This window comes from Protopterus annectens, chromosome 14.part0 (genome assembly GCF_019279795.1).
Source record: "Protopterus annectens isolate FY-2018-M chromosome 14.part0, PAN1.0, whole genome shotgun sequence".
NCBI lineage: Eukaryota > Metazoa > Chordata > Ceratodontiformes > Protopteridae > Protopterus > Protopterus annectens.
In genome coordinates this window covers 974,715,602-974,731,121 of record NC_056748.1, presented here as the reverse complement: position 1 = coordinate 974,731,121, position 15,520 = coordinate 974,715,602, and the positions used below count along the sequence as shown (strand labels likewise).

Sequence of the window (15,520 nt, the reverse complement as noted above, 5' to 3'; positions counted from 1 at the left end):
TGTCTGATTATCTTCTCCACTTGGTGTAACCTATACATGACATTGTTGTACAAGCAGCCTTATTAAATAATGCCTAAAATGCCACCTGCATTTTTTAGATTTAAGACTAGCTGCATTTCAACAGTGAACTATTTCAAATATGTAACCTAAACCACAGTAATTTATTTCCCTTCTGTGTTGCAAAGTAATACCAGAACATTTCTTTTAATAGACGTTTACATTACTATTACATTTTTTAATTTTTTTGGCTTTCATTGGACGTTAAATTTGAATGTCTTTCCAGCTTTGTTGTATGGCTCCAAAAATACCGAGTGCCCTTTCTATAATTTGTACCCCTATTCTAAGTGCGTACATCTTATGTGCTAGGCAGCTAGTTGATAGTTTTCAACAGAAAAAAATAACAATAAATAAACAACTGACTGCTTGAATGAATGAATGCCAGAATTATTGTTTCTAAACACATTTTAAAGTGTGCATAACGTATCTCATTAAACAGCTAAAATAACACATCTCTCGGCTTCCTTACCCCAGAGTTTATTATTTTATGATAATCGAACCTTATTTCATTTAAATATTTGATATGAGTTACAGATTAGAGGATGTCTGGATTTAAATGTTTATATTTATTAGGAAATTAGAAGACTTACATAATTTATAATGGGGAAACACATGTACAGATTCTATGCTGCCTACTACATTTCTAAACATTATGCATAAATAACTTTGTTACATTTTTGGTGGTTTAGTCAGAGACAAGGGACCCAGTGATATTCCATATTTCATTCTAGGCAGGTGAACGGGTATAGAAATATAAAGTAGACAAAAAAAAAAAACCCTGAAATTGTCATGTTGGAAAAAAAATCATCAATTTATCAGATATCTGCATTTGCTGTTTTTCTTTGCAATATATTAGTCTACCTCAAAAGTGGTTGCAAAGAGTGAATGCATGCTAAATATTAATGAAGGAAATACAAGCAAATACCTATTAAAAGTCTTAAACTGGAACAGTTTCAACTGATGGATATTGGTGTCTGCAAAAAGTCTATAAAAACAAAATGGTCCCCCTCCTTACAGTTTTCAATCACCTTTTGAAAAGTGAGTAAAATGAAGGTGCAACTGAATTCCTACCAGTTGTTTACTTCCCACAGGCTGTATTACAGAGTGTAATCAAAGCAGTAGGATTGAGTTTCACAAAACTACACAGCAGAGACCATATTTTACATACCTAAAAACAAAGTACATATATTGTGCATACAATCTGTTTCTCTGACACACACTGGTGCATACATGTCTGTGTGTATGTAAAACTATATCCATAGCTGCATCTTTCTAGATATCTAGATGCTAGTTTAACTACTGTTTGATGCTTTATTCGCTGACATTTATATCAGTAATTCCTTCCAAAAGATAGTTTTCATGCTTTATTTTTTGACATTTGTATCCATGGTTCCTTCCATAGGATAACTATTACTTAAGGTTATTGCAGTTTGGAATTTTTCTTAGTCCAATGTATCATGACATTGGAGTTCAAAGAATAAAGTTTGTGCTGGGTTGGGGTTGTGGTAGAACTATGTACATAGGGTTGCAGGGGAGATTGCCTTCCCCTCCAAAAGGGGATTATTTTGCAAATAATGCATGTTCAAACACACCACATAGTCTTGTCTGTATACACAGAAACAAAGATACACACACTCATACACAAATGTTTATAATGTGTAAAAACTGGAAAAAGAGGGTTGTGGATGAATGGACACACACACACTCATACACACACACACACACACACACACACACACACACACACACACACACACACACACACACACACACACGTGAGTTAAGCTGTGTCTGTGTGTTAAGTGTATGATTGCTTTTAGACAAAATGCATGTGTGTATGTAGGTGATGCATATGTACATGTGTACAACTTATATTAATGTGCGTTGGATTCTTACAGTTATGATAAATAAGTCTCACCCTTATTAGTTAACATAGCCCAAGACTCCCCTACAAGAGCTCTGATGGGTATCTGTGATTTTTTTATTGCAGATTTGTCATATTTTAATAACTTTTATCTTGTCTAATTACTAATTCTTCAACATTTTACTGTTAAAGCTAGGTGGTAGTGTATGCTAAAAAAGCTTAAAGAGTGAGTCATCTTAATGTAAGATTTTTCTTTTAAGTGTCTAAGAGATGTGAAGATGCTCAAACCAATTATTCTAACCTTTTAATAATCTGATGAAAACCTACCTTGATTTTTAATATTTTTTTGTTTTTTTAAGTCTCAGTCTTCATTTGTAGGAATTAAAAAAAGAAATGAATGTATTGCTAGATATTTGCAGACATTCATTCATTGATTTCATTCTCCAGTTACCTGCTGAGTTCAAGTCAGGGTTACAGGAATCTGGGAGTTCATTCCAACATTCACTACATGCAAGGCAGAAGAGCTTATCTTGAATAGGTAGACAAGTCCATCCCATCCCATGACACACAGACACACACACACACACACACACACACACACACACACACACACACACACACACACACACACACACACACACACACACACACACACACACACACACACACACACTCTTACAGGCAATTATGAGGAATGCCAGTTCACCTGCAGTATGTCCTTGGGATGTGAGAGGAAGCAGGAGCACCCCCCAGGGGCAGAAATATCCTAGACCTGGTCATCACCAACATGGGTGACCGGTGTTCCACACCCGAGATCAGCTCCTCGTTGGTCAGATCCAACCACAAGCTAATCACCCTAGACATCCACATCCCGCTCCCACCCCATTAGGAAAACAACCATAAAAAATTTCTCCAAAGCCAACTTCACACTTCTGAAGACAAAAGTGGCAAACTTCACGACACCCATGCAGATGGACAATAGAGGTACAACTGTTGAATCCTACACAAATGCACTTTATAAGCACTTATACGAGTGCATGGATCATGCTATCCCTAACAGAACCAAGATGCTAGCCGCCAAAAAAAGGAAGCCAATCTGGTGATCTTCTGCCATAAACAAATTCTACAACAGAAGAAAGAAACTGTTGCAAAAAAGAGTAAAATCCTACGATTGGAGGAACTCCCTGGTCAGCCTCAGTAAGAAGCTGAGATCCCTCATAAAATCCTGCAAAGCTAGGTATGAAAACAAAATCACCACTGATTCTAAAGACAACCACAAAGCATTCTATAGCTATGTTAAGAATCTCAATGGCAACACTCAGATCTGCTATAAGTTACAGCACAATGACACTAAATATACAGAACCAACTGATACTGCCAACATCTTGGCAGATAGGTTCATTGCTAACTTTACCCCCTCTCACCCCCTAAAGGGCCCATCTTTATACGGGAAGAATGCAAAGTTCCTGTAATCATGGCTGCACAAGTAAAAACCTCACTCTTCAAAGCCAAGAGCACAGCATCCATCGGACCTGACAACATCCCAGGCTGCCTTCTACACGAACTACAGAATGAACTGGCACCCCACCTAAGTGCCATGTTCAATCATAGCCTCACCTCAGGCCTTGTGCCCATTGAATGGCGCACCGCAATGGTTATCCCACTCCACAAAGGGAGGGCACAACAGATTCCGGGAACTACCACCCCATTAGCCTGACAAGCCTGGTCTGCAAGGCCATGGAACATATCATCATGGAACTCATAAACAAAGACATTGGAGATCTCCAAACTCTGGACCCCACACAGTTTGGTTTTGTAAAAGGCAGATCATGTCTCCTAAACCTGATAGACTTCTTTGAAGTAGTCACCAAAGCCATAGATGAGGGTAAGGTAGTACACACAGCCTATCTAGATTTCGCCAAGGTGTTTGACACCATCCCCCACTCTGGAATTATAGATAAACTCACTAAACTAGGTATAAATCCCTATGTCACAAGATGGGTTGCCAGCTGGCTTACTGACAGAACCCACACTGTGAAAGTAGCAGACTCCAAATCAGACTTCAGACTAGTGACAAGTGTAGTACCACAGGGTTCAGTCTTGGGTCCTGTCCTGTTTGGTATCTACTTCTTTGAAGTACAGGCTAACACAGAAGGTCTTTGGCTAACTAAATTCACAGATAACTGCAAACTAGGAGCAATAATCGAAACTCCTAACGATGTGGACACCCTACAAAAGGGCCTCACTGAGACAGATGCTTGGTGTCAAAGCCATGGTCTCAAGCTCAATGCCAAAAAGTGCATTGTCATCCCCTTTGGTAAAAAATCTGTACCCATGAACTACCACATAGGTGGTAGTCTACTTAACACCGAAAGTGTGATAAGAGACCTTGGGACACAGGTGGACAGTAGTCTCTCCTTTGATAATCACATCACCACAGTGGTCAGGAAATCCTTCTACATGGCACACCTCATCACAAAAGGTTTCTCATCCAGAAAAAAAGAAGTCATTGTTCCCCTCTACTCATCACTCATTAGACCCATTATAGAGTACAACGCCCCTTTTGGTATGTACCTCACAAGACAACTACAACAACTGGAAAGGCCACAAAAATATCTCACAAAGAGGATTACTGGCCTCAAACAGATGCCTTATGCAGACCATCTCAAAAAACTCCAGCTTTACTCCGTCGCATATCATCTACTCAGAGACAGTCTCTGCCTAACATACAAAGCTATGTCAAACCCAGAGCTGATGGACATGCTCCACTTAAAGAAATCCCAATCCCTCCAAGCTACACGCTCTAGGGACCTACACTTGTCACCACAATAAACAGAACATGCTGGAGGGATAGATTCCTGTCCCAGAGACTTCCCATACTCTGGAACAGACTACTTATCTATGTCAAACAGAGCTCCTTATTAGCACTCTTCAAGAAAAATTTTGATGATTGGATGGGTAATAGGAAATTCACCCCGGGGATCACTTCTGTCTTTCTGCTTGACAGGGATGCAGGACAATAATTTTCTTGGGTGGTGAAAGCCAGGGTACCTTTTTGGCTAGGCTTGTATAGGCCCTAGGGCCAATAGCCTAGTACCTACCTATGAACCTATGAAAACCCAAGTGGACACTGGGATGACATGCAAACTCCACACAGAAGGTATCCCACAGTTAAGTGGTTACATTGTTATTATTGTACTATGGTCTCTGATATACAAATGTCCATTCATTCCAAGTTTTATTACAATATCCCCTCAGATACTCCAGGGTTCCCCAGGTATTACTCATCATGACTGATGTTTGTTTTCTCTAACCCTCTCTGTCATAAGTATCCTTGACTAAATGTGCGATCTTTTATGTCCCATGTGGACATTTAAGACTGTTTTTTCACAAAGGTGCATTTTCAGAACGGAAATTCAATAAGCTTTAAATCACAAGTTTTAGCCCCAAATGTTATTGATCAGTGTATTTCCATGAGGTTCTAAAATATTAGAGATTTTCTAAGACACAAGCTTGTTTATTGATAAGCCTTACACCAAATTAAGTAATTTACACTAAGAGCAAACTCTTTTGGAATTTGGCCCACTGTGATTTTTGAGAAGATACTGAAACTGTACAGAGTACATTAGGAAATGTGAAGATTCGTACCCTTTCCACTGAAGGTATATGCTTAATTTCTTATCAGTTATAATAAAATATATTTTTGATTTATTCTTATTGGCACTTTATTAGTCTTGGTTTTAATTTGTTCAAGAAGTCCCTTGCAGCTTGTAAGAATATTTGGAAATAAATTAGCAGAGATGTAATAGAATTTGTAATTCTCTAGGATGAGCATTTACTCAGTGATTTTTTTTTTAGTTGCTCAAATTACGTAGTGTTTCTTTGAAAGGCCTTCAAACTATATCTTTATTTTTGCTCACAGTTTGAAATTTTCAGTTTGAGCACATTCATTTCTCAGTGTCATCTGTCTAATGTTTTGACTTGCCCTTTAAGAACCACTGTGTCATTTCCATTTAGAAGACCAAATCCCATTTCTCTGTAACCCCAAATATTTTCCCACCATAGATTTTAAATTACATCTGTTCATGCTTATTCTGATAAGTATTTAAGGGACTATTTGAAAGTATTTTCCATGTATGGTTATATTCAGAATGAAATTCCTGAGATCACTTAGGAAAAGGTAAACTCAAAGTATATTGCAAAGTCTATGTCAACAGTTTGTAAAAAGGGTGAATAGACTTGATTGCAACATTAACCTATCTAAATCTAAAATTTACTCATTTGCTTTCAATAGAATGTTGTCTCAGTGTTAGAATGGGAAATAGTCTGTCTAAAAGAATGAGCAGGAATATTTCAGTAACGAGTGACAAGAAGCAGCAACATGGCATCCAGCTGGGCCAATGCAGTGATCTGGTGTATTGGTACAATGACATAGTGCCAGTACTGAGGTCACTGGCAGTAAACAGTGTACTGAGGTCACTGCCGGTAAACACTGCTACCATTGGTACATCAGTGTGATGCGTTATGACTGCTCTTCAGCCTGTCTGTAGATATGTGAGGGTCCAAACATGAGGTGGATGTGCACTGGATGTTCATATCAGAGGTCCGTGACCATTGCAAACACAGTATCAGTGTCACATCCTGGCACCAGGCCTGCCATCCCTGGTCATAGGCAGTGTCATTTGTCAGGCAGTATTTATGATAAATCTCTTGATGGTATTCCAACAATTTTCTGCAATCTAATCCATGCGATAGGATGGATGTATCACCAACATGGGGAGCCAGCAGTGGGTACTGCTAGTGGTTATGCAGGGGCACTACAACCCTTTCACTGGATGATGTGATCCTTGATATCCCAAAACTCCCCAGATTACTTGGCTACCATCCTCCCCTTCCCTCCCAAGACTGTACCCCCACTTTGTCGGGTATTTGTCAACTGTCACTGTATCCCCTCATCCGTGTAAGTGCTAACGGTGCTGTGCCCTACCTTCACCCTACCCTGAGCAAGTATGTTGATGTCTGGTTCTCAGTGTGGTCAGGCGATGGACTCCTCTGCACAGCTTGAACATGTCACCACATGCATCATATTCTTTGTCTGTGTAATGGCTCATATTTGTGGACCAGACACTGTTACTTTGCCAGTACTGTAATGTATTGCATATGTCTACCTTGACTGTGGTTCCATTGTTGCATTGCGTTCCACTGTATATACTTCCTGCTTTGCTGTTGTGCATAACATAAGGTATGTCTTGCCATGGTGTTATCCAGCTGTATGGTCTCTTTTTGCAGGATCACAATGTGTAGGATGGCAACACTACAAATATTTTGCCACATGCCTGAGGATTGTACAGTAGCAACCCACTGCAGGCATCAAAAAATCAGAATCCACCCTTCAGCAATCTAAAGACATTGTCCACATTGTTCTGGTTTTGGCATGACTCATGTGGGATGCCATTTCCTCCATGCTCTACGGGTTGCAAATGACTCATCATCCATAGGTCAGAGGCATTGCTTGCAACCCAGAAATGCATTATATTTTACCTGCTTCCAAAGTGCATTCTAACTGTCTGTATAACCCATTCTTCCTGGTGTGCGTGTGTGTGTGTGTGTGTGTGTGTGTGTGTGTGTGTGTGTGTGTGTGTGTGAACCCACCCACTAGGTGACTCTGAGAAGACCCTTCACAGGAAATGTTGTTATAGGTTGGAATGTGTTTGATTTGTGTGAACTCCCCAGTTAGTGCATAGACATATTACAGATAATGCCCTGGGCATTGCAGATCACCCATCAGATCAGGGAGTGGTAACCATATGTATCTCTGTGCATCTTATCTGGTGGGGCCTTAAAAGCAACATGAGTACAGTCAGTGGTGCTCAAGACATCAGAGAAGTTTGCAATTATATATGATATGCATATAATACACATTCTCTCCCCTGGTGACTTGGAAATTAGATATGTTCCACTTCATGATGTATCATTTTCAAGGAATTCATGAGGTGGACATCTCCAGGTTACATAAGATGCCCCACATAGGTTGCTGGAAGCTCCCACTAGTTAGGTTGGCCAGTGCTACATATACCTGTGTGTTCACAGGAATGGAAATACCATCCGTACCCCTTGATGTCATTCGGACACTGTCCTGTAGTTTATCACTTTCCATTCTGACATGATTAGTTACCTACTGATCTGTGAAATTTTGCCATGTGACTCACTTCCTGTACCATCTTCTTCTTTGGTATGGGTAACACTGAGGTAAGTGTCTTCCAATACTTGAGCTGTTGCCACTACTATGTCTAACATGGCTCCGATCATGTGCTTGGTAAAGCACTGAATATACATTAGTGTCTCCCAATACGTGAGCTGTTGCCATTGCTATGTCTAACATGGCTCCCATCATGCATTCTGTAAACCACTGCATATACATCAGTGTCTCCCAATATGTGAGCTGTTGCCATTGGTATGTCTAACATGGCTCCCATCATGTATTTAGTAAACCACTGCATATACATTAGTGTCTTCCAATACATGTGCTGTTGCCACTGTTATGTCTAACATGGCTCCCATCATGTACTCGGTAAAGCACTGACTATACTTTTATGAATTACTCCACACTCTTGTCCTCCTGTATTTGCATATTTCTTGTTTATTTGCATGGGCCACCTGATCATTATACACTCATTTGCATGCATAACACATGCAGTTTTGACCATTGCAGTTTTTTGCTACCATTACCAGTGTCTGTAAATTGTTCTCGCCAAGTGCTTGGCGACTTCCCAAGCTGTTCTATGCGGTGTATTGCACTATCCCTTTGAATCCTATCTCATGTTCTAGCACATTTAGTTTATGTGCATAAACTATGGGGTTGTCTGACTTGTGATTTAGTCAATTTGTGTTAGGTTAACTATTGCCACCTAATAGGGTTTTGTCTTTTGTTGCTGTCGTGTAACTGTGAAGTCAGTATAGGGATATATAGGGCAAATCCCCAAATGTAAATGCTAACTTTTTTGTTTATTTTTGTTTTATTCTTCCTGGTTTTGTTGGTCCAGTCAGGAAGTATACAGCTTATGAGACTTTTCATTTGTGGTTGATGTACTTTTGGCTGTAAGCTTCCTATATATGTTTAGCGTATTGGAGAGGTTGGTTAGTGCTGTTCATTTTGCGACAGTGTGAAGAAGAGGAAGCTTTTTGACTTTTACTTGTAAGATCACTTTACCAGTGAATAGGTATACACTGTTATAGTTAGAGCATGAGGGTTTGACTGGAGGAAGAAATGAAAATTTCTGGCCTCACCCTTGTTACTGCATGGACAGATTAACAGTAACCTGATAGGATACTAAATAAAGCTGCTTCTTTCATGATGACTATCTTATTCTACAGCAACTGTTATTAATTTGTACTCTGGACATATTAGAACCTTTAAAGAAAACCTGTTACACTAAGTTACTATGCATATAAATTCATGCATAAAAATTCTTATACAGTGTATAACATTTTTTACCTTCTGTAATTCATCTCACCATGCCATGTCATATGGACATTACTGTTCCCATATAAGAGCACTGCAGCACACTGATTTAAAAGCTACTTCCTAAGTAAAACAGTGCATTATTCTATTATATTTACTTTATAAAAAAAATGTAAAAGAAAATCACTGAGTAGAGCTGTCCATATACTCTTCATGAATAGTTGTAGTTTCCCTTTCAGATGGCTTAAAAGTAGTTTTACTCTGTCACTTGAGGTTTAGACACATAGGACTGAATATTTCAAAAACCGAGGAAGATAAAGCAGTTACTGCAAAATCCATTTATATACCTTCAGGCTGGCATTTACACCATATCCATACTCCAAATCAAACTTAAAATCCTCCATAATCATTGCCTCTTTTGGAATACAAAGAAATGCATGTTTCTCTTGTTTCCATCCATACGCTTTTCTTCTGTCTTCTACTCTCTGCTCATGTCTTTATTGTGGACACTGAGAAGCACACTATCCCTTTCCTTATATGGTCTTTAGAACTGTATGAAGTTCTCCGTGTCAGACTCAAAGGAGTTGCTAATCAGACTCGATGTAGATGGATTGTAGTTTCTTGCAGACTGGACGTTTTCCATAGAGTATCATCAGTCCTTCAGTTGTAACTTATTTATCCTTTGACTAGGATAGTAGTCTCTTTTCACAGGAGATTTGAAGTGGTATTTATACTACTAGGGGAAATTTGGCCAGGGCATCCTTGAATGTGCTTACTCTTTTTGGAAGGTGCTGTGGGATCTTTTACATCCACATGCACTACCACAGACTTAAGCAGGTGGGACCTCAGCTTAATGTCTCATCCGAAGGACAACACACTTGGGTGTACAGCACCCTCCTTAGGCTACACCTCAGTGTTCTGCACCTAAGGCAAGTGTGTTATTTCTGTTTACACTACAACTGTTTACCCAAAATATTTTGCATGCATACTAGTGATAGACTTTTCTGTATAGTTCTTCTCTCCGTGCCTGATGACCGTCACCACTCACTTCAGGGAGTCATTTTATATGATATGGTAGTCACCAGGGGTTTGTGATTAAATATCTAGCCATACTACCTGGTTGCTGACTTGAGGACTTGTATCACTCCACTGAAATTCTGTGTCCTTACCTGGTATGTAGGGATATCCAGACCTAAAATCACTGACATGGGCTGTCATTATCTTGCGGTCCTGTGGCCACAATGGCCACAATTGTCATGGAAGTCTATTCTTTCATGGTAGCAATTTGGATGTCTAGATAACCATTTTCCTTCCCCTAGTATGTGAGAATTAGCATAAGCCACTCCCTTCATCCCTGTCCCACCTGTTTCTTCTATTGCCCAGACATCTAGTAAAACTCCTGCCATCTGGGTCAAAGTGTAAGCTTCATCCCTCTATGGCTCAGAGCTGTGGCTTGGTGATGCACATATACTGTTGGAAATTTGCTCCAGTAATAATCACTCAATCTTGTCAGTAAAGGTAAACACTGAACCTACAACAATCTAACCTTTCAACTTTCCCAATTAAGGCTAGTAAATTAGCACTCAAGTTATTTTTCAAACATCTGAACAGCAGTTTGCTTTCTGTTATCATGGATCTTTTTTTCTTACCATTTACATACCTTTAGCCTCAGTATATATATTTTGTACTCAGAAAAGGGGTGTGCAGTTCAGTATCCTAAAGTAAGATGTTATATTTCTGAGGTAGCTTGGACTTATTTTTTGTGCCTCTTTCAATATACCTTCTAAAGTAAAATCTATTTTTCAACTAGGTTTAATGCATTAAACACATTTAACAATATTTATTTTAATTACTTTGGTATTTATTTGAGATATGTTTTAACAAATTAATAAGAGTATTCATTGCAACATGTGTGCACTTGTGTGATATGTATATTCACATTATAAACATAGACATATGTATGCCTATTTGTAGTACTGTGTTGGGATCATTCACTCAAGCATTACTTATTTTGACCACATAAATGATATGCTTCAGGAATAAGCCACTCAGCTTCTCACTTAAAAATTCTTTTATTGCAGAAAATAAAACAAAGGTTCCATTCTTCAAACATTTTCCATCTGATAAACAATTTTAGAATTTAGTATCCTCACATTACTTATGATAGTAACATTTTTTCTTATTGAGCTATTTCTCACTTATCAGACAGGATAGCATATTGGTAAACAGCAACCCTTAATCTTATTTGGACTGCAGGGACTTGCTCCCACATACATATAACTTCTCAGAAATCTCTCCAAGGGTTCTAGACTGAATTGCTTGATTTGACGCAGCTCAGATGGTCTCCAACAGCCATCTCATCAAGACCTGTTTCTTACAGTACTTAGGTTATGACCTGCAATACCTTCATTGTTGACCAAGAATGAACTGCCATTTTCAAGAATTTGAGGGTATTTAACTGTAGGCTTCCTGAGGAACTACACCCTGAATCTTCCTTGGTAACTTTCTATAGGTAGTTTAACCCTTTCAGCTGACACACTAGACTTTGCCCCCCCCCACACACACACATACAAACACACTTATATATAGCTATATCTATCTATCTATCTATCTATCTATCTATCTATCTATCTATCTATCTATCTATCTATCTATCTATCTATCTATCATGGAAAATAATGTAGCTGACATGCTCGTCTTTGTCATGAAAACAGTTTTATTTACAGACTTTATATTAAAGCCTGGTTTTGCCAAAGTATAATGTAATGCCTGTGGTTATAACAGAAGCAGTAGGTGCTGAATGGAACAGTCTCTGGATCTAGCCTACTTCCAGAAAAATGGGTTCCAGGTCTCTCTTCTTGAAAGCAGCCCTTGGTGAATGTCACTTTTTCAGAACTGCTGCTGTAGGCCCTTAGTTCTCTCACTTGACAATTGCAGCATCCTCTGGTTCTTCACATATTTCTGATTTAGGCTAATCAACTCCTTCTTACTAATATACATTTCACTGACACCTGTGTCTAATTGCAGTAATACCTTTTTAAGGGAAACTTATGGCATCTGATATGCACATATGATGAGTGTGTACTCCAAAAATAATAATACTCTCATGTGGCTGTGTGAGAATGCAATATATATATATAAAATCCAATATATGAAGGCTGGACATTATTTTAATTGATTAACTGAATCCTTTGCTAAAAGGCATTTATCTACAGCATATAAGTAACCTTCTGTGAAATCACTTTCAGTACTAGCTGAGATGATCTCTGTTAGTGTAGAAATTTAAAGTGACTATCAAACATTCCTTTCATAGTAAAATTAGAAAGAGGAGTAATTAATTTCTTTTTTCAGTTGTAGGTCAGTCAAGTTTTAGTAAATGTATAGAGCTTTAGAGTTTAAATATACTTCATTGACTGATATGTATACACTGACATTCTGATTACTGGAAAAAATCTTTAGGTATGGTTTCAAAATCGTAGAGCAAAGTGGCGAAAAACAGAGCGAGGGACATCAGATCAGGAAGGTACAAAGGAGGGAATTGCTGATGGTTCTCCACCAGTTAGAAATTTGAATTCTCCATCCCCAGTAGACCAGGTTCGAAACAAAAAAGAGGGCCTTGAGATTCAGCAAAGGTTTGGTTTTAAATTATATTTGTCTACATGAATAATTAATTTATGTTTTTGCCAACCACATCCACTAAGTATTCTTCTATCACTTTCCCCTTTATCTTCTTTTATACCTAGCTTAAGTAGGACGGTTGGGCCTGCCGGATCTTTCTTTCCATCATGTCTACCAGGAACACTTTTGAACACAACTACATATGCACAGGCATTATCACAAGTGGCAAGCTTAAAAGGTAAGATGGTTTATGTACTTCATAATGCCTGGATTTCCTTTAGGTACTGTTGATTCAGAATTATAACATTTCAGTCATATTGATATGTGAAGCTGACGAATTAGGTTTTACCTATTAACTGCTGAATCTAGTAGACTTGCAGTATACTGTAGTAGCAAAAATTACTGTAGCTAAATTTATGCTTTTTCATATGAAGTCCTAGAAGTTCACCCTTCATAAGACGTGTCCATTTTACAGGAAAGTTACTTAAAAACAAAGAACAAATGCGGCACCAGATTAAAAAATATTCAAAGTGATTTCAGATCGTACTTTATATATTGTACTTTCTAGCAAATCTGTATAGCTTAACTATGGAATTTAGATAGGTATTATAAATATAATAACTACAAAAAAACTATCAGATATGAGATACAGTGGGATTTATTCCTGAGTGGCCAGATTTGAAGGTATTTTAGCTAATATACCATGCCAGCAGGGTTTCATTTTGTAACACTCTTTCTTACTCTCAGTCATATGAGAAATGTGCACTTGCAGTTGTGTAAGTTTCGGTACTTACTTGCATAGAAAATTAAACAGGTTCAGAATACAAATTGAGTTTATGCTGCAGATTATAAAATTTGTGGTTTCATTTTACTGCCTAAGTGTACTAAAGTTTACAAATTCAAAGTGCTATTACTTTTGAAGTTTTACTTTTCATTCTGTTGATTTGAATCGGCTGGGAATGATGTACTTTGAACACCTCCAGGCTGAGTTGTGCATTCCACATTGCTCACTAGTATTACTCCAGCCATGCTACAGTAGAATACAATTCCCCGGTGGATCTTTGCAGTTAGTATAGGTGCAGTCTGTATGGATTTGATAGTAAAGGTGTATCACGTGTGGTTTGAGTATATGCAACATTGTACAGGTATGTTTTGTGCTCTAGAGCTCTTTTGGTTTTAGATTGATTATCAGTAGTTTTGAACATATTTTCAGGATGCAAATCAGTATTGTCTGTATTTTAAATGTTAATTTGTTCCTAATTTTTGTATGTAGTGTTCAAAACAGGCTAAAAAGTCCAACACCCAAAACATGGGAAAATCAAGCAAGCATTCGAGGTAGTACTGCATAGCACTGTATCTGTATTTTCTATACATCAGTCCATCTTGTGGAAAGGATGTCCAAATTAGGATAAAAATGATTTGAGAAATAAATGTCTGCTTATGCCCAATCATTAAGCAAATTGAGGTATGCTGATGAACTGTTACAAGGGATGGCTAGAAACTATCTGCATGAAGACGACAAAACCAGTTATCATTCAGGAACTGATGTGCATTAAGGAATATTGGAAGGTATACAAAGAGTTATTAATCTAGAGAAACAGACTCTATTTATATTTAGACCAAAGATATGGTTATTTCTTTTGTGAGCTGAAACCTTTTTTTGATAATTTTTAATGCAAAAGGCAGATTACTAAAATGAGTGCCGTTTCTTCAGTAATGCACTTTCTCTTAGTTCAATTTGCAATAAATTCTTTATTGTTAAAGGAGAAAAAAAAACACAAAAATACATTGCCCCTTTGGGAATGTTTGACCCAGAGCTAGCCAAAAGATAATTGTAACATTCACAATTAACATGTATAATTTTGTACTCCACGTTTTCTAGTCAGAGATATCCAGATCAGTTGCACTGAATGGGAAATAAACCCATTGCATATTTGTCAACACAAATCATACTCATGAATCAGTTTAACTCATTGCAGCTGTTTCTGTGATGTGTCTGGTAGGTATTCCTTTTTTATTTTATTTTATTTATTTACACGTTGACAGGCTTAGTACCACTGGGCCAATGGCAAAGAAACTGAGAGAAGTCACATTTTTAGTCATTAGACCAAACTGACTTCTACTTGGAATAACTGTTTATCTCCTTTAAAAAGGAGGACCAGTAATTGCAGACATGTCCCAGAGAAACTGTGCGCCTTCAAGAATGAACTGTATAGGAAAAGAGACTGCATTTCTTTTTATGCTATTTCATCCAAGAATAGATAAATATGCATTTAATGTTACTTATTCTCATCAACAGACAGAACTTTGCTGTATCAGTTCTAAGTAAATTTAACTATGGAATGCACTTGGTTTTAAATTCCAAATGCAGGATACAACTGATACCAAAACTACTTTTTTGTTGATTTATAAGTCAGGAAAAAGTATGCCTTTTAACACATGAAACTTGTATGACTTTAAAGGATCACAGTTAATGGTGATACCGGTATTATTCTCAGTAGGTTGAAACATCATTAACT

At 37.9% G+C, this 15,520-nt stretch overlaps 1 protein-coding gene across 1 annotated transcript in view; it reads left to right on the top strand.

The window, feature by feature from the left end:
• The window catches only part of DRGX (dorsal root ganglia homeobox), a 76,530-nt gene that overhangs the window by 15,442 nt on the left and 45,568 nt on the right, over window positions 1-15,520 (top strand). The window contains exons 5-6 of the mRNA XM_044056769.1: window positions 12,843-13,015; window positions 13,127-13,239. Of these exons, the coding sequence (XP_043912704.1) occupies window positions 12,843-13,015; window positions 13,127-13,239 (286 nt within the window). The remainder of the gene's footprint in view (window positions 1-12,842; window positions 13,016-13,126; window positions 13,240-15,520) is intronic.